General features: G+C 34.0%; 1 protein-coding gene across 6 annotated transcripts in view; it reads left to right on the top strand.

Annotated features, from left to right (window-relative positions):
• Positions 1 to 25,208, top strand: part of RNGTT (RNA guanylyltransferase and 5'-phosphatase) — a 355,704-nt gene that overhangs the window by 217,850 nt on the left and 112,646 nt on the right. For 5 of the 6 annotated variants that reach the window (XM_012523691.4, XM_058307139.1, XM_071218594.1 and 2 more), the window contains one exon: positions 4,924 to 5,024. In XM_012523691.4, the coding sequence (XP_012379145.3) occupies positions 4,924 to 5,024 (101 nt within the window). Of the gene's footprint in view, positions 1 to 4,923; positions 5,025 to 10,755; positions 11,836 to 25,208 lie in introns of those variants that run through there. The other variant, XM_058307141.2, reaches the window with a different exon arrangement.

Here is a 25,208-nt window from a genome sequence, read left to right as displayed (position 1 = left end):
GTGTCTCTTGTGTCATCTTGTTGTGTCAGCTTGCCATGCCTGCCCTTTGCATCAGGTTGATTTCTTCTTCAGGAGGCACAGGAAACTGAACCAGAGACCTCACATGTGGTAGATGGGAGCTCAGTCGCTCGAGTCACATCTGCTTCCCAAGATAGTTCATTAATATTTATTTTTAAAAGGCTTAAGCCCCTGTATTATATAATATCTTTGCCTTTTTTATTTTGTGGGTCATGATAAAAGGATTATTTGGAATATAATCTTTCATAAATATTGCTAATTTTAATATTTCATAATCTCAAATATTCTGTTTTAAAAATAAATTTAAATACAAGTATTTTGATACATTTTACTCATGGGATATTTCATTGTTGAGTCTACATTAAGTAATCAAGAACTATAGTATTTAAAATAGAATTTTTGTGTATTTTTATGAAATTTCCAATAATAACAAGTTTATTATTTCAAAGTAATAAAAATGGTTTGATGTGCAGTGATAGGAGGTATGACTTAAGTTTCTGAATTGTTACTGTGTAAAAACAGGAGATTTAGTACATGCCGCTTTGTCATTAGACAGTCTTGAGTTTTGATTTCCAGAGAGGGACATTGTGAATGATATTTGATATTTATTAATAAAGTTAAATATTTACTTTTTTTTTTTTTTTGGAATTTGTCATTAGGTACCTATTATGAGATATTTTAAAACTATACAATCCCTAACTTTCCTTAATATGACAACTTAGGTTGATGTTGGTTTCTGTGTTCTCATAATCATAGTCACTTATATCAATAAATAGGGACTAATAAAGGTGCTTTATTTAGAAGTATGAAATTTACTGGGTAGAGGTTGTGAATGTGGTAGGGGTGGGATGGATATAACATTTTTCAAACTACATAAGCTCGCTGTTCCTTTTCAGCCTGTTCTCCCTTGCTCACACTCCTTTCTCCTTACTCTTGTATCTCTCACTACCATAGTGAACCACTATTACTAAAAGATCTGTGGAATTTTTTTCAAGTTTGATTTCTTAGGAAAAGAAAGAGGAGCTTTTATAAGAGTCACTTAATTAATGGATTCACAACTGGGAAATTTTGCAGTTTGACCATTTATAAAAAATCTATATGTAAATAAGCCTATTTTAAAGGCATTTATTGGTGATCATCCTCAAGGATATGTTACTTAAATGAATCTCTTAGGGCAAATAAATGGATGGAAACTTCTACTGAAATATTATATATTTACTTTTATATTTATTAATTTTTAAACACAAGATGGGGGGTCAATAGTGCATATTATATTCTTAAATGTGCTACAGATGAAATGCCTTTCTTATCAACTGCAGTTTTTGGCTTTCTTCTTAGCAAAACTCAAGTTATACCAAATTGTCATTCATTATATATGGTTGTCTGAAGTAAGTAAAACTGTGATGAAGGTTTTTGCAGTTTTCTTCAAATTTATAAATAATTTGTTAGAATGAGATTTGACTGTATATATGAAAAAAATTGGCCCCCCCATCCGTAATGCTGTCACTAAATATCTTTGCATCTTCTTCCAAGTTCCTGTATTTTTTAATCCCTGTTTTTGCTCATATTTACTGCATGCTTCCAATTTGCATGAATTTTAATATTAACCATCCTTCAAAGCTTATACTATTCATTTCCTCTATAGTCAGTCCTTAAGCCACCCACATAATATATTTATTTCCTCTCTTCATTATGTTTTCAGAACACATTTAAAACAGTAGGACACAACAGACCTAAATTTGTATGCATAAAAAAACAGAGCTTCAAAGCATGTGACGCTCAAACTGGTAGAAGTGAAAAGAGAAATGGATAGATATATTATTAGTATATTAAGCACAAACTGGTAGAAATGAAAAGAGAACTGGACAGATACACTATTAGAATTAGTGTTTTCAACACTCATCTTTCAATTACTGGTAGAACAAGCAGGCAGAAAATGAGCAAGGATATAGAAGACTTGAAGACATTATCAACTAATTTGACCAAATTGACATTTGTAGAACCCTCCATCTAACTATAGCAGTATCCACATTTTTTTCAATAGTTGGGGAAAATTTAACAATATTTAAAAAGTGCAGTGCATCATGATTATATGTGTCTCATCCCTACCACAAGGTCAGTTTAATATTTGATAATAAGGGAATATAATTCACCATATTAGCAGAATTAAGGGGAAAAAGCATATATTAATAGTCATCTCAGTGGATGTCAGAAAAGTGTTTCACAAAATTAAATATGTTTTTATAATAATTCTAGCATAGGAATAGATGGGAAATCCTTTCAACCCAATAAATAACATTCATAACGTAATCAATAGTTTACATTGTATTTACTGTTAACTATCTAAAGCTTTTGCCCTAACATCAGGAATAGGGGAAAGATGTCTACACCAACACTCTTCTATAACTTTGTACCATATGTCTTAGCTAATGTTATAAGGCAAAGGAAAAAATGAAAGGAATACAGATTAGAAAGGAAGAAATAAAACCTTTATTCTCAAATGGCATGATTGTCTCTATAGAAAATCCCAAAGAATCTACAAAAGCGCAACTCAAACTTAGGAGTTTGTACATGTCAATATTCAGAAATCAACTGTATCCTTATAAACTATAAGTGAAAAATTGGAAATTGAAAATTTTGAAAACTACCATTTGTAATATCATCAAAATATGAAATAATTAGAAGTAAATTTAACAAAACTTGTGCAAGATCTCTATACTGAATACTACAGAGCAGTGTTGAGAGAAATTTAAGAAGACCTAAATGAGAGATTTGTAGTGTTCATGAATCAAAGGATTCAATATATTTAAGCTGTCAGTTCTCCCCTAATTGATCTATTGATTCACTGTAATCCTAATTAAAATCTAAGTAGGTTCTTATGTCATAGAAATTGACAAGCTGATTTTAAAATTTATGTGCAAATACAGATAACCTACACTAACTAAAAGTGTTTTGGGAAAAAAGCAAGGCTTGAGGAACAAAACAACCTGATTTCAAAGCTTATTAAAAAACTACAGTAAATGAGACATAATTTGTATTAGTCAGCCAAAGGGGTGCTGATGCAAAATACCAGAAATCTGTTGGCTTTTATAAAGAGTGTTTATTTGGGGTAGAAGCTTACAGTTACCAGGTCATAAAACATGTTACTTCCCTCACCAAAGCCTGTTGCCACATGTTGGAGCAAGATAGCTTCTGACTGCAAAGATTCAGGTTTCCTGGGTTCCTCTCTTCCTGGGGCTTGTTTCTCTCTGAGCTCAGCTGCTCTGCTCTCTCTACAAGGCCAGTTGTAGACTATCAGATGAATGGTGGGTCTCTCTTCTCAGGACCTCTGCCGTGTCTAATGGAGCTTTCTCTCCTTCCTCATGTATCTGTTTCTCTTGTCTCTGTACTTCCTGGGCACAAGGATCAAAACTATACTAACTCCTCAGCCCTGTCATTTTCTCTGTGAGTCCCCGCCCACCAAGGAAGGAGGGACTCAGCGTCCTACTGATGTGGCCCAGTCAAAGTTCTAATCATAATTTAATGCCCAGAGGAACAGACCACTTTATAAGCACAAGCCAGTATCTATTTTTGGAATTCATAAACAATGCCAAACTGCCACACTATTATTTTGCTCTTAGCCGAAAGAGAGATATATGTATCTGTGCAGCAAATTAGTGAGTATGGAAATATCTGTAAAGAATTGATTTTTTGTGAAGGTGCCAAAGCAATTCAATAAAGTATACAGTCTTTTCAACAAATGGTGCTGAATTGATTTGATATTCATATACTGGTGAACCTAGTCCCTTACTGTATACCGTTTAAGTAAATTAACTTGAAATGGATCATATTCCTAAAAATAAGAGTTAAAATTATAAAAAGTTCTCCAAGAAAACATAGTAGAAAATTGCAGTGACCTTAGGATGGGCAAAATTTCCTTAAACAGGACACAAAAAGCACAAAATTATAAAATTTAAAAGTTGACAATTAAACTTATCAAATTAAAAACTTTGCTCTTCAAAAGAAATTAAGTAATTGAAAAGGCAAGCCAAAGATTGGTAGAAAATATTTGCATTACATATATTTGATGAAGGCTGTTGCTGGTGGGAATGGAAAATGATAACCACTTGGAAAAATATGCAGTTCCTTATAAAGTTAGGCATACATTTATCACATGACTCAGCCACTTCATTTGTAGGTATTTACCCAGTAGAAATGAAAACATTTTTCCATACTAGGATGTGTTCATGAATGTTCAGAGTAAACAAGTTTAGACAACCCAGATATCCATCAACTTATAAATACATAAATAGTTTGTGGTATGTATATGCAAATGGAATCCTACTCAGCAATAAAAAGGAACAAACTATTAGTACATGACCCAGCATAGATGGACCTCAAAAAGCCTACTGCTAGAATTTCTTATGAATTTTAGAAAAGTCATACCTAGAATGATAGCACATTAGTTGTTACCAAGGTGTCAACAAGAGAACTGTTGGGGTATTTGAAATGCGCTATATCATGATTTTGGTGATGGTTACATGAGTGTCTCCACTTGTCAAAACTCATTGAATTCAATTCAATTTTATTTATTGTAAGTTAAACCTAAGTAAAGCTAGCATTAATTATTAATATTATTATAAAGCTTTCGAGTCATGTAAAGGTTAGATAGAATAACTGGTTTTAGTCTTTTTTTTTGGACTTTTTTTGGACTGCCTGTCTTAGGTAGTCTTTGGTGTGAAGCAAAGGAGAAAGGCTGTTAATAACAGGTTAGATATCTAGTCTTACTCATTAGCTGAAGATAACTGAGTGTATTTTAAAAAAATAGTAAGTATGCTTAATAAAAATAATTGATGGTGATCATTTAATAAATTGAATATTTTTAAACTTCTTATTAACGATTATCATCATTTTAATTCACTGTAGAAATATAAACCTGGTCGGTGTGATGATATTTTGAAATGGAAGCCACCCAGTCTGAATTCTGTGGATTTTCGCCTAAAGATAACAAGAATGGGAGGAGAAGGGTAAGTATGCATTTCTTTATAAAAAATGTAATCCAGTTCAGTAGTTTGGCATCCTAAATTTGCTTTTATTTTTAGCATGTTGTTAATACACTGTTTTTTAAAATTTTTACCTATTTAAAGGTCTTCTTATAAAAAATAGTCTATTAGTTTTGATCTTCAGGCATCTTTAAAATTCACCAAAATGTCAGTTTAGGAGGTGATTTTTCAGGTAGAATGTGCAAGATTTATTTATTTATTTTTAAAGATTTATTTATTTATGTGTCATTCCCCCCACCCCCTTGTCTGCTGTCTGTTCTTTTGTGTCTGCTTGTATTCTCATCAGGTGGCACTGGGGATCTCTGTCTCTTTTTGTTGCATCATCTTACTGCATCATCTCTCCGTGTTGTAGCACCACTCCTGTGCGGGCTGTGGTTTCATGCGGGGCAACTCTTCTTGCGCAGGAGCCATTCCTTGCGTGGGAGCACCCTTACGTGGGGGCATCCCTGTGTGGGCCGGCACTTCTTGTGCTCAGTAGCACTGCGTGTGGGCCTGCTCATCACATGAGCCAGGAGGCCCTGGGTATCTGAACCCTTGGACCTCTTATATGGTAGGCAGATGCTCTATCTGTTGAGCCATATCCGCTTCCCAAGATTTATTGATATCAACATCTCAGTATGTTAGAGAGCCATTTTAAGGAACATACCTGTAATAGTTTGCAAAGAGAGCAATCATATTTGCATGTCATAAAAAAGATAACGGGACCAGTGAATACCATGAAACTGGAAATTTCCTTGATAGGTCTTGTATAAAACTGAGGATGGATTTAAATTTCTTGGAAGGTACACTGTAAGTACCAATCTTTGAAAAATGTTAGCAGTGATTTTTTTTTTAAAATCAAGTCCTAGGCTTTCAATGTATAATTTTGGGTCTCAGCTGCTATAATGAAGTGGTTATGATGCATATTTTTTAGATTGAAGTTTAATACCAAAAAGCCAATCTTTCCTGTTGTTTTTGTGTTGAGTATCCTCTTGATAGCAATGATAAAAAAGCAGACATTTCTATGTTTTGCCTCTCAAATTTTTGAAAATTTGATCTAATTTTCAATCAATTCAGTACTGATTTACCATGATCTAAAGTAACTTATGGGAAGAAGATGTGGTTCAAGTGATTGGGCTCCCATCTACCGTATGGAAGGTCCAGGGTTAGATTCCTGGGGCCTTCTGGTGAAGGCACGCTGGCCTGAATGGTGCGCTGGCCCATGTGTGGCAAAGGGCCTGAGTGGAGTGCTGGCCCTCATGGCAAGATGACCTGAGTAGAGAGCTGGTGCAGCAAAGTGACGCAACCAAAGGAGGCAATAAGAGATCTAGCAGACCGGGGGGATGAGGTGGAGCAAGAGATTGAGCACCTCTCTCCCACTCTGGAAGGTCCCAGGGTCAGTTCCTGCTGCTGCCTAAAGAAAAGACAAGCAGACACATAAGAATACACAGCGAATGAACACAGAGAGCCAGTAATGAGGGTTGGGGTGGGGGCAGAAATAAATAAATAAATCTAAAAAAAAAAAAAAAGTAACTTGTGTCCATCTTAGCAATTTACGTTGTGTTGAGCTTTATAGACATGCAGTATAGATTTTCATCTGGGAGTTATACATTGTTTTAAAAATATTGTGTCTTTGTTTTAATTAATTCGCAACTGAAAACTGGTCATTGTCAAAACTAGAATTAGAAAGGAAGTCTCTACTTAGGAAATTGCCAGTTCTTGAGTACAGTGAAGAGAACAGCAGAAAGTGAACTAATGCCACCAATTAAATTTTAAATAGTTTTCTAATCATATAGCAGTTAAAAACATGCCATTTTATAAATGTAAATCTTAATGACTTTTATTTTTTCAAAGTGTTTCTCTTCCTATAATCCCCAAAGTTTTAAAAGTTCACATATTTCTGTCTTCTTTGTCATGACTTCAAAATGTCAGTGACTTACAATGAGCAGTATAAAATTATTATTTGCATAGCATAGTTGTTTAGAGCACAGATTCTAGGGCAAGGCTGCCTGTGTTCAAATCTTAACCACTTTTTATTAGCCATGTTACCCTGAGCACATTACTTCTCTCTGTGCCTCAGGTTCCTCATCAATAAAATAAAAAAGGCCTCCTAAGACTTTTGTGAGGATCAAATGAGCTAATATATTGAATACACTTAGAACTTAGCATATAGCAAGCACTTGTGTTTTACTATTGTTATTATTCTAATTAAGGTGGAATTTAAAAGTCTACTTTCCCTTCTTGCCACCCCCACAATTCTGTTATTTGGTGAATTGTGTGAGTCCGACTTTCTATGTCAAACTTTACCTGTCTTATTCTAACCCCTGTCAGTTTTTCCCTTTTAAAGTGCGTATGTCTCTTCAGTTTATATGTGTAATTACTTTAGCTGTGGAATACCTGGAGGGCAAGACTACAATAAGGTCAGACTACTTTGTAGGAATGGGAGACAAAAATTCTGTAAGTAGATTATTAGTAGCTGTAATATTGGGGCATTCACATTTTCGCCTATTGATTCCTTGACCTATATATTTTGGTTAAAGGAAAAGCCATACCATAATTTGGTCACAGATTGAAAGCATATATTACATCCTATAAAATGTGATCTCCTAACTGGTTTAACTGGAGTTTCAATTGGCCATTTTACTGTTCTGTTAAGCCACCTGCTTCTAAGTGGTAGGGTAAAAAGCAGTGAATTCCAAAGTCATAAGTCCATTGCTTCATTTATTTTGCTATGAAGTAAGTTCCTTGGTTAGAAGTAGTATATTGTGGTAAACCATGTTAATGAATAAAACAATCCAGGAATAAATTGCTGCCCTGTCCATGATGGATGACACTGATTTAATCAACCTATCAACCTACCACCATGGGAATTGATGCTGTATCAGGGTCTGAGTGTTAGTCTCTACTATTGACAGGTTGAGCTCTCAGTGGTAGCTAGTGCTAGGTCAGGCATGATAGAAGTCTATGTAGTTGAGCCTATACATTGCCTCCATTTCTGCCACTATGGTCAGTTTTTACATGAGTAAGCTCTTGGGTGGTTGGGGAAAGAAGCTGGTTGACATTCAGAATGAATCATTTTGTTTACCTGATTATTGAGAGCCTCTTCTGTAGTGGTCACTAAGGATGCAGATTTCTTCATGATCAGCACCTATTCTGAGAGATCCCTCTGTGTATCTTCCCAGACCTCATTGTTACTAACCTTTGAATCTTGTTCCTTCCATTTCCCTGAAGATACTTGCAAACTATTAACAACTCCCCGTAAATCACAATGAAGAGCCATTCTTCTGGCCATCTCTCAGTCCAGACAATATTGCTCAAAATTTGGCCCATTGGGAGAATTTCCCATCATTGATGTCCTTTAGGCTATTATTCTCCAGCAGACCACTTTCTGTTTGTGCTGTGACATCATGTAGAACCATCTTTAAACTATGCCTGTATTTTTTAAGTTATTTATCTAGTTATAAGAAATTCACCATTATGTTAGAAGTCGATTAAGTATTTTCAGGGCATTGCGTCAGTCTATTGCAGAAATATTAAATAATTTTTTTAGAACCAAAATATTGCTGAGCCTTAGTAAAATGAAACACTCGTGTTCTAGACCATAGCCTATATTCGATACAACTATGGATGGGATTTTAAGACTTAGTAATTTGTTACAGTTTGTTATATTAGGGTTTGACCTAAGTATTTATGAAATTTTTATATATTTATTGCTAAATGTCCCAAGTTCAAATTCTTGTTTATATCTGAAGGATAAAGGAGGGAAGGTTTGAGCTTTTTAGCCAACTGTGCATTTCTCCATTAAAATCAATTATGGAATAACTTAAATAGCTTTGATTATTAATATAATTGCAAAATAATTAGTAATAGAATTATATTCCCTTAGCTTTCACTGTCTATTTTCAACTAAGCTCTTTAATTTGGTTTAAAGAGTTAATTACAATGAGAGGATATTTAATATCCTCTAGCATATGACAGCCTCAAAATATAAATATGGTAATTTATTGTAAAAAGAAGAAAGCAGGGCACATCATTGTTAATGCAGTCCTTTTATCTCTGGAAAATGGAACTCATATTAAGCTTTAAATCTCAGGGGAGCAAAAATAGGGGGAGGGTTTGGAAGGGGCTGACTGAGTTCTTTGTATATAACAGAAAACTTTCTCAGCAAACTAGATTTGAGTCTTGGATAATGGGATGTTAGGAACAATTATACTCCATGAATTTTTCGGAGTTACATGTAGTGGTTGTGTTAGTGGTTGTTTTTAATATTTAATTTTATTATATTGGCTCCTGTTGTTTTTTATCCTTGTTTTAAAACAATTATGGTTAATAGTAGGAAATGCGTTTCACTGAGTAATAGCAATTACACATTAGGGTTTTATGTGCTGATACACCATACCAACATTGTCCAATGTAAACAGATTTAACAATTTTATTTATAATAAGCTGTTACCTTGTACTGTTAGAAATTCCTATTGAATAGAAGTTTTCTTTATCTACAGCCCAAAAATGCTTTATGCTCATATTGATAAACAGGAACCACTGCAAGTTTGAGAACCATGTTTTCAATCGTCAGAGAATGCCTATATTAAGCAGTGTTTTTATTACTTTTTTCATTTAATTGTTAGAAAGTTGATAATCCAGATAACATATATGTTAACTTGTTTGTATCCAAAATATTTTTATTGACCATTAGACAATTACATGATTTCATCAGATTATCAAATTTACCTCTTTTGGGTAATGTTTTAACTTTATAAGTAAAGCTGTAATATTTAGTATTTAGATTTGATGGTTGAAATATGTGGTACTTAGATTTGAAACCCATTTAAATAGGTTTGTTGTAGAAGGTATAGACTATATTACATGATCTCAAGGGAGTTTGGAATAAATTAACTGTAAATTACATGAATTCATTACTAAGGAACAAAGACCTTTATCCATCATTTTAAGATTCTCATTTATGGGGAAAAAAACCCACTATCTTATTTGTCTTCCCATTTTCTTTCAACCTTTCAACATAATAAATAGCATTACTAGTTATAATTGATTTATCATTAAGCATTTATTGAAAACTATCTATATGCAAACCATGTTGTTAGGTGCTGGGAATAAAAAGATGGATAAAGCCCTACCCTGAAGAAATGAATAGCCTAGCTAGGAAGAAAGATACAAATAACTATTAGTGTGACAATTGATATGCTGTCAGTGTGAATAAACTGACAGGAGCTGAGACAGTCTTATATTCATATATTAAAATATTTTAATTGTCAATAATAGTACAGAGAAAATTCCATAGAACACGATCATTTGAGTAGGACCTTGTACCTAGGAATGGTGTTCAAGGCAGAAAGTATAGTCTTGGAAGAAGGCATGATACTGCATGGAATGTTTACCAAATGACTAGTTTTTTAAAGTGGAGACTTGAACAAAGTAGGCCAGGACCAGATTGTGGTAGACCAAGAAATCCATAATAAAATTATTGAAGATTATAAAAGAAGAATGGATACCATCTATATTTTAGAAAGTAACTCTGACTAGAAGGTAAAGATTACCAATATAATTCAATGAGTTTTACAAGTCAGAAGCCTACAGAAACCTATGGGCTACCTTTGTCTCTCTTAATTGGCTTTCTAGTTAAGTCCTGTCAATTTTACTTCATATATATTGGTTAAATTATTGGTTTTCATTTGTGTATGTGTGTGCTGTTTTATAGATATGATCCTGGTCTTAACTAGCATTGTATTACCTGGACTCCTGCAAGGCCGTCTAACTGATCTTATCATACTGGCTTTATTCTCACTCAAAACATTATCTGATGCTACTAGAACTTTACAGTTCTTCTTTTGGTTAGTATTTACTTGGTCATCTTGTTTTGTCTTTTACTTTCAATCTTTATTTTAAATTTGTCCCTTGTAAATGGCATTTAGCTGGATTTATTTTTTGTTATTCTTTAACACTCATCTTTTAAATGGAACATTTAGTCATTTTTGCTTAATTATAATCAGTCATATATATGTAAATTTTTATTTTTGCGACCTTATTCTGTGTTATTTGTCCTACCTGTTTTATATTTATCTTTCTTCTCATTTATTAACCTATTTTATTTTGATTGATTCTTCTTCATTCAATATTTTCCTAACTCATTTTAAATTTATACTTTAAAATTTTGTTCCTTGTTTGGGTACCTTAGAAATTTTAGCCTGCATATTTAACTCTTTCAGTCTAAAGTTAACATCTTTACTCTTCCAAACAATGTACTTCAATTCTAATAATACCATTTCAACTTTCATGTTATTGATGACTTTTTTGTAAAACCTACAATACGTTATTTTTGTTGCAACCAGTTAATATTTGATTCCTTTTTCTATATGTTTACAACTTCTTTTGCTCTGCATTCCTTTTATCATCTCAAATTTTCTAATTGGAATTACTAAGCATCCCTTAACATTTCTTTTAGGTTCTGTTGGTATCAAATTCAGTTTTTGTTTTTATGACAGTCTTTATGTTAATCTCCTTCATTGGACATTAATTTCTAAGTTAACAGTTTTTTTCCTTTAGCATATAGACAATTTCATTACAAAGCCTTTTGACTTTTATTGTTTCTTTTGAGAAATCACAATCAATATAATTGTTTCCTTTGAAGGTCACATTTCTATTTGTATTTAATATACTATCTTTGTCTTTGATGTACTACAAATCTACAATGATGAGTCTTGATATATCAGTGAAGAAACAGATCCCTGTCATCATGGAGCTTACATTTTAGCTAATAAAGACAGAAAACTATATTAAATAATATATTGAAAGGTAACATGTTAAGAAAAAAATTTTAAAACAGAGTAAGGGATTGGAAGTTCTGGGTTGGTGGGGTGGGGAGAGGGCAGGGGAGTGATGAAGCAAGTTGAATTATTTTAAGTCTCACATACAAAAAACACCCGAGCAAAGAGTTGGGGAAGAATGTGGGAAGAGTGAAATTTAAGAAGAGGTTGACAGTTTACTTTTGGTTATGTTGAGTTGGATAGACTAATAGCTATCTTTCTGTATATGTGAAGTATGTTGTGAATACAATGAATTTGAAACTTGAGAGAATATTTAGTCATGGTCATTATATAGGATTTTTTATTTATGGAATTTAAAATCATGAGACTAGATAATATAACTAAATGACAGTGTTGCTATATTGCACAAAGTTCAAAATATCATCTTGAGATGATTTACATTTGCCACTGTCAGAGATGTGGGAGTACCACCAGTCCACAAATATTTTAAATCCAAATTCTTGGATTGAGGTTTTGCAGACATCTGCTCAAGGTGTATGAATTTGGATGCATGGTTAAACTTTTTCAGGTGTTTGCAGACCAGTCTTCCCATTAAGAAACTAAAAAAGTGGAAAACAATTAAACAAATCCATCTGTATGTAAGCACTGGAAATCTAGTAAAGCAATCAGCAATGAGGGGTAGAAATATTAGAGAAAGGGGAAGATAGCCTGGCATTCTGTGTTGTTTTTCTTCTTAAATTATTTGTGGATCTATATATGGCACTGGGTCAGGAGGCCAAAAAACTAAGTAGGAAGTAGCAGCTGGGTGTTCTGTAGTCTCATGGCCCTAGGGAAATAAAATTGGGAGTTTTTGTCCTTTAAAGGAGAAAATCACCAGTTTGTTAACCTCCTAGGGTAAGAGTGAACCAGAAAAATAACAGTCTCAAGGAACCTCAGTCACAGACTAGTTAAGATTGAAAATACATGGAATAATATAGCATAAAATGTGAGGGAGTTACAGTTGCCTTTGCATCAAAGGTTTAAAATTATGAATTTCAACAGGGTTTTCCAAGTTCACTTTATAGAATATGTTCTAGATTTTCTAGACTTGAGTTTCTAGATGTCTAGAATCATCTGTCTTTCATTTCTTCAAAGGATATTTGGACTAATATATATGGCATTCTGCTGACCATGGGAAATCACTTCTTACATATGACCTAAAACATTTAAAACATGGTTCCACCCTTGGGGTCAATATTGGAAAATTTGCTGAGAAAAGATGCCCTTCAAGTTTTTTGTTGTTTGTTACTTTCTTTCAATTATGTTACATGTGGAATTCAGTTATGGCTAAAGATTGAGAAAGAGATGCTTCCTGTGTCCTTTCAGTTTTTATGTCCTAATCCCTAGATGTTCATGCCTCTCTATTTAGCTAGAATTTATAATTATCCTCAGAGTATTTAAATAATCAAAGCACATTTCAATGTTTTTTCATGTTCCCCTCCCCCCAAGGGAAAAAATTACATCTGTTTGTACGCCATCTTTTCTCCAAGCCCTTTCCCTACTCTAGGGAAGTCACTACTCTTGTTGATTTGCTTAAATCCTCTTTTCCAAGGTCTCCTTCTCTAATAGGAGATGTTTTATACCATAAGTCTTTAGATCCACCTCCCCCCACCTCCCATTGGCCTTGGGATGGTTACTCCGACGAACAGAAGTTAGTCAGGGGTCTTGGAGGTATCCTAATTGGAGAAGCTGTGGTCAAATGAAAAGAGCCAAATATGAAAGTTTTGCCCTAAGAAGTTTGAATTAAAAAATAAGGGTCATGTCAAGCAGTTAACCTTTCGACTTTAAAGCTAAACATGTATAAGAAGGGGGGGTCATAAACAAGCCAAAGTTATAAGGAAATAAACTTCAAGTAGAAGCTTTGAGATAGAGAAAAATAATTTGCATAGAGAATAAGAAAGGTAATGGGGAAAGAAAGTGGAAAGGCACTGAGGGATACAGAGCTGCAGAGAGTAGCTGAATCCTCTTAATGAGTTGACATTAGGGAGGGTGTGCATGAATTCATGGTGTAACTGCCTTAAATTACAGTTCTGTAGTCATTCCTATTCTTAGTTTCTGTGAGCTATGTTTTCCTCATTGATTTTTTTCCCCTGTCCTGCATCTTCTCATGAAATCATGCCTTAGGTCATTTACTTTTTACTTACAGGTACTTAAAGAACGTTAGTAAACACTGTAAACACTTTGTGCCCTTTGTTATGAATCCTTTGGGATTTTTTTTCCCCCCTCTTAAAGAACCCTCCATTTCCATAGCCATTCTTTTTTTTTTAATAAAAATTTTTAAAAGTATATATTCATACAAAAGCATACATAAACAATAAGTGTAGAGTAAAATTTGTGAATTTACAAAACAAACATGCATATCATCATTCAAGGATCCTGTAGATCTCCCCACCACCAGCTCTTTGCACTGTTTTAAAACATTTGTTACAAACTATGAAAGAGCATAGTCAAAATATTACTACTAACTATAGCTATTCTTCTGAATGAAGTAGTTTTCCACCTAACTTTCTTATTCAGGAGTAAGATAGCTTTATTCTCTACTTTTTTTCTCCTCCTTTCTGAATACTGTAGAGTGCTATTTTATTCCTTCTCTTTTGCAAGCACCCTTACTTGAATCAGGCTTCTTACCAAGAATATCATTTAGATATCGCAATAACTGTTGGCCTCTACCTCTGTATTTTTCCATTCCTCTAGTGGATCTAATACTAGTGATGGTATAGACAGATTAAAAAGTCAAAATATGATGGCATCAGACAGGTAAGTATGTATTTATATTGACTGTCTGACTGCCTACTTATCTACCTTCTTAACCATTTACCTGCTTATTTATTTACCTGTTAATCTATCCATTCATCTACAAAGGAAATGACAAAGATCCGATGTTCCTGGGAGTTGTCATAGGACTCTCTGCTTTTTCTCAATTTGTGAGAACTAAACTAGGCTCTCTTCTAACATCTTTCATGATCTTCTAATAGAAAGGAGGGGAGTGCGATCCTGAAGAGAACCCAAACAAAAATTGCTAATATTATGGGTTTCTTTTGGTTGGCATTTCCCCTGAATATTTAAAGTTTATTGACTTGCATTGTTAATGTGTTTCCTGGGACTGGAGTCGTTGCCATGGTTACCAAGGGCTGGACTGCAGCCTCTTACCGCCCCACACCCACAAGTCACAGACAGCTTAGGTTATCTCTTAAGAGATAAAGAGCCTCCCCCACCATAGTCCACATCATTCCCCCCTTATGCCAAAGTTTAACTTGCTAAGCTTTGGCATAATTATTGTTGGAGCTATGATGTGGATGGCTGTTTGTTGTTTTGATTGATTATTTTACCTATCAATTTTCAGTGTAACATTCAGGAGCCTGTTTCTAGAAGTTTAGAAGTTTTCACTCCGAACAGTAAAATTTTGGGGCAGGGGCCCCCCTGCAGTCATCTCAGGGCCACTGGTGCCTACGTAGATTTTCAGTCAGGCTCTGGATCCATCTATTAATTTTGTTTTACCCTTAAAGAGTTTACACCTTTAATCTTAAAGGGGTATTGAAGGGAGATGATCTCTTTTCTGTAACTGCTTCCTTTTGGCCATGGGCTGTAGTTATTGCCTAACAAGGTGTAAAACTCTATTTTAACTGGAGGAAGATGGATCTGGCCTTCTGTATGAAGTTGGATGAAGTTTTCATATGGTTAATAAGACATTCACTCTGAAAGAAACAAACTCAGTTAAAATTTGGAATACCCGTTTTTAAAAGAAGACATTGGATTACAGAGGTAGACAAGGTTAGGTGATTACAAAGATGGCACTCCTTTTTAAAAGCTGGTGGGAACAGTATATACATATATTTTTTCTCAGTTATTTATTTTTAGAGAGAAATTGCAATAGATACTTAGCTTTGTTTGAAAACACATTTCAAGTGTTTAATGATTAGCACTCATGTGCTCTGTCAGATGCTCCTGGTGAACTGGCACCCTTTGGGCAGTTGGTTTCATTCAGGATTAGTACACCAAGTTGGAAATTTTCTTGGTTTTTAGCTGTGGGAGTGATCAGAATTACAGAATAAAGGTTTTTTTACATTTTGGTTTTATTTGTACAATTTCTGGTAATTTTGACTTGTTCAATAGGTAGCTCATTATTAGTAAGCAAGCCTCATTTTTGCTACACAGTAGAGTATAGTACAATATAGTAAGTTGATTGAGCCTGGCTGAGACTGCCACTTTATTCTATAGACATGTTTATTAACTGTTTAGAAAATGAATATACTAGGAATTTAACATGTCTAATGTACTTTTGTACTTGATCCACAATAGAAAAGGTAACATTATAATTATTAGGCATGTATTTAGTACAGGATAAAAGTACAGCACTTAATATTAATTAATGTATTACTTAATACAAAGGATTCAGAGTTGCAATTAATAGTTTTTAAGTTTCAGGTTTGTAATACTTTACATGTTATCTCTCCATGGGAGCAGGCCATAATGCCAATTGTGTATAAGTTTTACTTACAGTATCTTGGTATCATGGCTCCACTTAGCATGTTCTTCACAGTGAACAAGTCACAGCATTGTTGATTTTAAAGAGAGTTTCCAGTATTCTTCTAGCCTGGTGCATAGTGCTCTCTGGCGCTATGGAACAGTGCCAGTCTGGAGGCAATATCCATTGTACACTTGGCTGTACCGAGTCATCATTGGCTGCTGCAGGAGCTTGAAACTGAACGTAATTTCCATCGACTTCAGGAGCAGAACCCTAGACTGATATAGTAAATATTTCTAATTGAGGGGTCAGTGACCAGCCTAGCCAGTAACTCACATGGAGAGGCAACCTGCAATGTATTCAAGTACTGGTTTGAAAGCACAAAAGAGTTTGACAATGTTAAAGTTTATTCCTTGTCTTTTTAAACAATTTTATTTATTTTATTTTAAACAATTTAATGCAACACATCATATATCAAATGACTGTTTACTTATATAATTTAACCATGAAGATAATAGTAGGTATTTTACTTTAGTAATAGAGGGAAAAAACTATTTTTCATTGTTGAGATGAAAACAGGAGATTCCAAATAGAATCAAGATAACTTTTTATTACCATTTACTTAAATATGCACCTTGTGATGGCCTTCAGACAGGTTTTATTACCACAATATTATCTAGTACTAAGAATTACTTTTGGGCAGTGGACTTGGCCTCAGTGGTTAGGGCGTCCGTCTACCACATGGGAGGTCCACGGTTCAAACCCCGGGCCTCCTTGACCCGTGTGGAGCTGGCCTATGCGCAGTGTTGATGCACGCAAGGAGTGCCGTGCCACATAGGGGTGTCCCCCGTGTAGGGGAGCCCCACGCGCAAGGAGCGCGCCCCGTAAGGAGAACCACCCAGCACGAAACAAAGTGCAGCCTGCCCAGGAATGGTGCCGCACACATGGAGAGCTGACACAACAAGATGACGCAACGAAAGGAAACAGAGATTCCTGTGCCACTGACAACAACAGAAGCAGATAAAGAAGATGATGCAGCAAATAGACACAGAGAACAGACAACCAGGGTGGGGGGGAGGGGAGAGAAAGATATAATTAAAAAATAAATCTTAAAAAAAAAAAAAGACTTTTTTTTTCAACAAGCCAGTCTTCCTCTTGGAATGATTGTAAAAAGATTCTAAACACTGATTGCTATACCATCTGCCAAGGATGATACATTGTTAGGTAAATAATATTACTTGTAAGTAATAGACTTATGGCAAATACAGTTGCTAATGTTGAAGTGGTGTACCCAGACATTAAATGTGGAAAACTCAGCATAAAAATTTCATTTTATTGAAATAAATTATTTTGGCACTTAATTACATTGAAATTTTTAGGTTAACTTTTTATTTTTAAAGAAGCTTTAGTTTTCCTAAATATTACATCAAAAATATAGGGGATTCTCATATACCCCGTTTCCTCCCCCTACTTCACTTTCCTCCATTAACATTTCATCAGTGTGGTACACTTGCTACAATTGATGAACACATAATGAAACATTGCCATTAACCATGGACTATAGTTACATTATGGTTCACACTTTGCATCACACAATCGCACAGCTTTTGACAAAATGTATAATGGCCTGCATCTGTCACTGCAGTGTTGTTAAGGACAATTGCAGTGTCTCCAAAGTATCCCATGTTTTACCTACTCTTCCCTCTCCTCCACCCCAAAACCCCTAATGGCTACTGCCTTTATATCAATGATACAAGTTCTTCCATTGCTAGAGCAATCATAATCTACTTAAGTCCATATTTGCATTCTCCGTCATGTCTGTTCACTGCTCAGTCTTGAGGATTTGGGGATGGTTATGCCCATTCTGCCTCTGATTGAGGACCCAGATCCCATGGGGCAGATGGATGGAACTCTCTCTGTTTTTTGGGATGGGCATTGTCCATCATCATCCTTTTGTTAGTTGTCCTGGGCAAATACAGTGAACTGGAGAGTAGTTGCTACAACTCTTGCTTCAGATTCAGGTCTCAACTGGCATATGAACGGACGGGAGATTTAAGTCTCTGGGATGTATAACATTTAACAAGTATGTATAGTGCTAATTATAGGTTCAAATAAAAGCATCAGAAGACTCATGTGTAGGGAAAGTAGGGAAATTGTGAGTCTAACTCTGTTACATTGGGGAGCAAAATAAGGCCTGTTGACAGGATGCTGAATTCCTGAGATTTGTCTGCCCTGCCTATAGTGTCTAGATGTTTCTAGAACCCTGAAGAGCCTTGGAAATTTGTTTTAAAATACATTTCTTCTAGGTATAAAAAGGATAAGTCTATTGTTTCAGGGACAATGCTCATTATTATAATGATTTGTATTTCAGAGGAGCATTAGGACTTCATGTCTATTATGTCAGGTTTAAAACTTCTAATGTTCAGAAAATATTTGTTATCTTTTAAAATGTTGTTTCAGTTTGATATCCATAAATAGATTAAGGTAGAATCTGTATGCTTTCTAATAAAGCTTGTTTATTTATGATTTATACGTTACCAAAAAGAGTAAGGTTTTCTTCACAGCTCCTCCTTTTCTGTGCCCTTAACTGATTAGGTGGTAATACATTCATTTTTTTTCAAATATATTCCATTTGTAGATGTAATTTTTGTGGTAAATTTTATCTATTTCATCTTTTTATTTATTTTTTATTAAAGAAGTTGTATGTTTACAGAAAAATCATGCATTAAATACAGCGTTCCCATATACCATCCTATCTATTAACAACTTGCACTAGGGTGTTAACAATTCATGCAAGTGATCCATTTCATACTGACACATGATCAGAAACTATATCCTTCACATTAAGGAAAAATCACTTTTTGATTCTTCTAAATCAATGTCCATTTAAAATAAATTCTCATTTTCTGACAATAACTCCTATATTCTATTGAGCACTTCCTAGATTAAATCAATTTTTGTGCTTTTAGTGTTTTCTTTCAGGACACACATAGGCATTTTTTGTCTTAAGCATATTTTTTTTCCAGCTAATATATCACATGCATTTTACCATCTTATTACATATTCTTTTGAATCTTAAATATCCTTGCCTGCCTAATACTCTGTCATATCAAAATTTATTTAATTTCTAGAATTTTGTTTTCTACTTTTTGCCACTATCTAAAACTTTGGCTCTGAACATCCCTATATTTAATTTTTTGGCACCTGTAGCCTATATTTTAATAATATTCCCCAAGAATACAAATGCTTAATTGGAGGATATAATTTTTTAAGTGTTTGGATGCATTTTGCCAAATCACCCTTCAGAAAGATTACACTACTGTCAGTTCTGAAGGAGAATGCTCATTTTACTCCACTCTAACACTTGAGCATAATTTTTTTAAGCGTCCAATTTGTTGTACAATAATTGATATCTCATTCCTGACTTAATTTGCATCTTCTTGAGTATTAAGGTCTTGAAGAATTTTTCTGTATTTATTGGTCATGTGTGTGTATGTTATGAGTGAGTTGAGAATTACCTGTTATTTTTATTTTCTGATTGGGTCATTAGAATCTTTTAAAATTGATTTATAGAATCTTTTTATATCCCAAAGTTGTTAAATACTTGCTCTATTTTGGTAAATATGCCCAAATGAAGTTTTTACAGGGTTGCTTCCGCAACAGGTAACATTAATATTATGAATCAATTTCATTTTTTCTTTTTTTTTTTTTTTACCCCAAAGACTTGTTATAGCTTACATGAGCCATGCCTCATAGATTCTGGGTGTAAAACACATAATCTGGGAAAAAGGCAGCTAATCAAAACTGAAATCCCTTGCAATCTCAATATATATGCATTCTTTGAAAATATTTATAATATAGGTATTTAATAGATAAGGTCAGTTCCTTCAGTCAATATCATAACTTACTTGACTATTTTTTTAATCCCCCCCCCCCTTACGGCTTGCTTGCTGTCTGTTCTCTGTGTCTATTCACTGTGTGTTCTTCTGTGTGTCTGTATTTATTTATTTTATTTAATACCCTCCCCCCTGCTGCCGTTGCGGCTTGCTTGTTGTTTCGCTCTCTGTGTCCATTCGCTGCATGCTCTTCTGTGTTTTTACTTGTTTCCCTTTTTGTTGTGTCACCTTGCTGAGTTGGCTCTCTGTGGCGCTTGTGGGCCGGAGAAGCATGCGGGCAAGCCTGCCTTCACAAGGAGGCTCCGGGATGTGAACCCAGAGCCTCCCATATGATAGACGGGAGCCCAACTGATTGAGCCACAGCTGCTTCCCACTTACTTGACTTTTTCCCCCTATCTTATCAGGGAATCCATTGTCCCTCCTGCCACCCAGAGTTAGATTTCAGGTTGCTCTAACTCATTCATAATGTTAAATCAAATATTTCTCAACATCTCATTCTTTTTACACTTACAAATTTTGCCATACCGAAATACAGTGAATATTTGCCTGTTTTCTTCCCATTCTTTTATGGTTTATTTTCTATATTGAATTTTTAAATTTATATGGAATATACTTTGTGTGAGGTAAAGACAAAAACTTTTCCCTAAATATTCAGCTTGTTTTCTAAACTGGTTTGTGGTGTAATTCATATTATGTACCACATTTTAATCTTGATGTCTATCTAGGATAATTTATTTTTTTTGTAAGGACATACCACCTTTCTAGACTGATGTTTCTTGATTAATGTATTATATCACTAAGATGTTTTCTGCCTCAGTAGTGGAAATTACTGTGTCTTTTGCAGGACTTTGTCTTTTGCAAAACTTTGGGATTGAATGAGTAACTTTTTTGGTGCAACATGGCTCATAAACTTGGTTTTCATTCATGTTATTAGGTTTTGCAGCTTATATTCTGCAGTAATATTCTGTTGTGAGGAATATTACTATTACAAAATTTTTGTGTGTTGAATTACACATAAGTAAACGCTCAGTATTGTTCACAGAAAATTAGATACAGAATCTTTCCTGGCTTATTAACGTATTCTAATGATACCATATGAATAATGGTTATTTTTCCAATCAAACATACTACTTACTAATTTTGTGTTGCTGAAAGAAATGGATTCTTCCTGGAATGCAAACTTTTGAAATTAATTAAAAACATAAATATTGCATATTGGGTCACATCATTAGCACAGCCTATCCAGTATTAGGTGTCTGACAGATTATCATTTCCATACAGTGTGAACTTCCATAATATAGGAATGCTCTAAAATATCGTTTTCTCCCTTAGTAAATTGCATGTTGCGTAAGTACTAACTTACTTGACCTTTTAGGACCTTTTTGTATTTATCTAGTAGCAGTTCTTGATATCAGATATTCCAATAGACCTTCAAATACCAATTTCATTTATAGACTAAAGATGAAATTGGTCTTACAGTTAACAAGAAGCATAGTAAACAGAAGTATTAACAGGTTACAGAGTAGGTGCTGCTATTCTGCTAAGGCTTGGGGCCCAGCTGGCATACAGTCAGTCCAGAGGTTCTCTAGTCTTCTGAGCATACACCAACTCCAGCACCAACCACACGTTCAGTAAAAGCGGCAGAAGAGGCATGTGTAGAGAGGTCACATCTGAGTCCAACTCTGTCATACTCAGAAGCACAACTTCCAAAGTAGGGACCACTGGCAAGGCACTGAATTCCAGAGCCATCTGTTATGACCATAGGACCTATATGAGATCCTCTTACATTTTTTAATGCAGCATTTTGTATGATCTATGTATCTTAAAAAAAAAATTTTTTTAATTTATTAAAAAAAAGGTTACAAAAATGTCAATGTTTTCTCTACTATGTCAATGCAGTGTTTAAAATATATCCTATATCATTCATTCAATAAAATAATATACGTGAAGGGCATATTGTCTGGCACAGAGTTTGTTCTTAATAAATATTAGTATTTAATTTCCCTTCCCATTTCCCCAATTCAAGAAGCATTTATTAAACATTTGTTATACCTCAGGCACCGCATTATATTTTGGGACATACAAGATGGATAAGAGAGAAAATCTCTGCTTCAAGGAACACATTTATTTAAGAGGGTGTTACATATGGACAAGTGACTACAGTACTCTGTACCAAGTATTCTAGCCTAGTGTAGTTAAGTGGAAAGTATTTGGAGAACAAGAGATATCCAATTATGGGAGTTGGGCACAGGTGACATTTGAATGGGTCTTGAAAGATTGTTTGCTGAGCGAAGAAGTCTGGAAGAGCTTTTCTAGGAGAAGAAACTATATGTCCAAATCATAGAAGCATAAAATGACATTTTTTAACAAGTGAATTGTGTGTTGTTTTATGTGACTGTCCTGTATTTGAAAGGAGAGATGGAGTTACAAGTGAGACTAAAAAAGGGAGGCAGGTTTTGTTTTACATGCATAAGTGTCAATTCCTTGTTATGTTGCTTCCTGTAACATATATCTTCATCCTCATTTTGAACTGTGGTTGAAAACTACATTGAAATTCATGGAGCATCCACTACTCACAATGTATGCTATAGAATAAATACTCTACAAAGAGAGTTGAATAAATGAATTAATAGGAGTAAAAATTGTAACAAAATTTTCATTGTTTTTATGAACTTGGATTCTCTAGAAATGGATTATTCTGTTTATTTTTGAAAGAGTGAACAATTTTCATTATGTGTTCCTTGCTCTGGTAATGAGTAAATATTTTTTTTCCTCTTTGAATCTAATAGTCATATTAGGACTGCTTTTATGTAATGGGTCATTTCTAGTAAATCATTTTTGAATTAATTGACTCAAATTTTTTGACAAAAATAAGTATTAACTATTTCTTTTAAGTCATTAAACTTAATATACTACCATGTGACAGAGCAGTAAGAGCATAAACCTTGAAATCATAGACTTAAATTGGTATCTTAGCTCTATCTTCTAATAGTTTGATCTTGAATCAGTTACCTGGCACCCTTAATAATGTATTCTTCAATAATTTACTTGCCACCCTAAAACTTAGTTTTCTCATTAATAAAATGGGGATAGTAATAAATAGTAAAAAATATGGGTTTTAAAGATTAGAAATATTAAATGTAAATTTAATTAATAAATAGCTGCTATTCTTACAATGTTTGAAATATATAATTTCAAAATCAGGGTTTATTTTTCTAAAATAAGTATACAACATACTTATGATAGGAAGCTTATTTCAGTTCATTTATGACAAAGATAATAGCATCATTTATTCTAGTACTTCTTTATTTCTTGAAGAAACCAATATCACATTTTAAAATAATAGTACATTGTGACTAAATGGAACATAATCAGAAATGAAATAATTTTTTAACATTAGGAAATGCATAAATAAAATTAGAGATAAGAGAAAAATTATATCAACATCTCTATAATTGACAGTATTCAATAACCATTCATGCTAAAATAGGAATTAATGTATACTTACTTAACATAAAATATATGTGCCTCACCAAAAACCAGTATCTAACTTAATGGGGAACTTCCTAGAGTTTTTCCTGCTAAAGTCAGGAATAATATAGAATGCCCAATATTTGCTCTGTAACATAATATTATTTTGGAGATAATAGCCAATGCAATTAGACAAGAGAAAGAAATTAGAGGCTTAAGAATTTGAAAAGAAGTAAAACTCTATTTTTGGGGAAGATGATATGATTATATTGCTGGAAACCCAAAAGAGTCTGATGATTCAATGATAAAACAATGAAAAAATTTTGAAAAAAAGTCAGTACTCTTACTTATACTAAATCAGGAACCAATTAGAACGTATAATGGGAGAGAAGACCCCGTTTACAATAGCAAAAGAGAAAACAAAGTATTTCAGAATAAATGTATAGGAAATGTGCAAAACATATAAGAGGATAACTGTAAAACACCTAGGAAAGTCCTCAAAATAGACTTAAATATTTGGAAATATGTACCACTTTCTTAGGTAAACAACAACAACTACAAAACAAACAAACCTCAACATAAAGATTTAAGTTCTGCCTGAGCTAATTTATAAATTGAACCAATTTCAGTAAAAATACCATCAATTTTTTTTTCCTGGAGTGTTGTGAATTGATTATATAGTTCATTTGGAAGAAAAAACAAGAATATGTCATCAGAAATATCTTGGTAAAAAAGCAACCAGTATTTCTCTGCACTATATTATTGCAGAGAGCAGGAGAATGGACACTGCCCTGAGACAACACTGTGAAACTTTTGGCCTTATGAGTTAAAACAAATTGCTTCTAGTTGTCATTGCCAATTAATATGGGAAAAAAAGCATTAGTCAGGTTAGTAGTTGCATAACAAATGGTAAACTGTGTTGATTTGCTCTAGTAAAGATCTGGAACAACACCTTCAATTAAGATACCTAACACATTTGTATTTCTGTTAGACTCTCTAGTTAGTCTGCATTCTTTCCTAGTTCAATTTTATAATGTAAAGTTCTATGGATTTTGACAACTGCATAATGTTACATATCCACCAGTACAGTAACATACAGACTAGTTTCATCCCCATTAAAATCTCTGTGCTTCACCTATTCATCCCTTCTTGTCTACCCTGGAACCTTTATCAACCCCTAATCTGTTTATTATCTCTATTGTTTGTTTTTTTCCAGAATGCCATGTAATTGGAACCTTACAGTCAATAGCCTTTTCGGACTGGCTTAAGTCATTTCATTTAAGCACTATGCATTTAAGGCTCCTCCATGTCTTTTTGTGGCTTGATCATTTCTTTTCAATAAATAATATTCTACTGTATGGATATACCTCAGTTTGTTTATCCATGAAGCTATTTAAAGGCATCTTGGTTGCTTTGGTGATTATGAATAAAGATGGTAAAAATATTCATGGACAGGTTTCTGTATGTCCTTGTTTTCAGCTTAACTTGGTAAGTGGGAGCATAATTGCTGGATCAT

The sequence above is a fragment of the Dasypus novemcinctus genome, chromosome 11 (assembly GCF_030445035.2).
Source record: "Dasypus novemcinctus isolate mDasNov1 chromosome 11, mDasNov1.1.hap2, whole genome shotgun sequence".
NCBI classification, from domain to species: Eukaryota; Metazoa; Chordata; class Mammalia; order Cingulata; family Dasypodidae; genus Dasypus; species Dasypus novemcinctus.
Note: the sequence above shows the minus strand (reverse complement) of the source record. Positions and strands in the feature narration are given on the sequence as shown.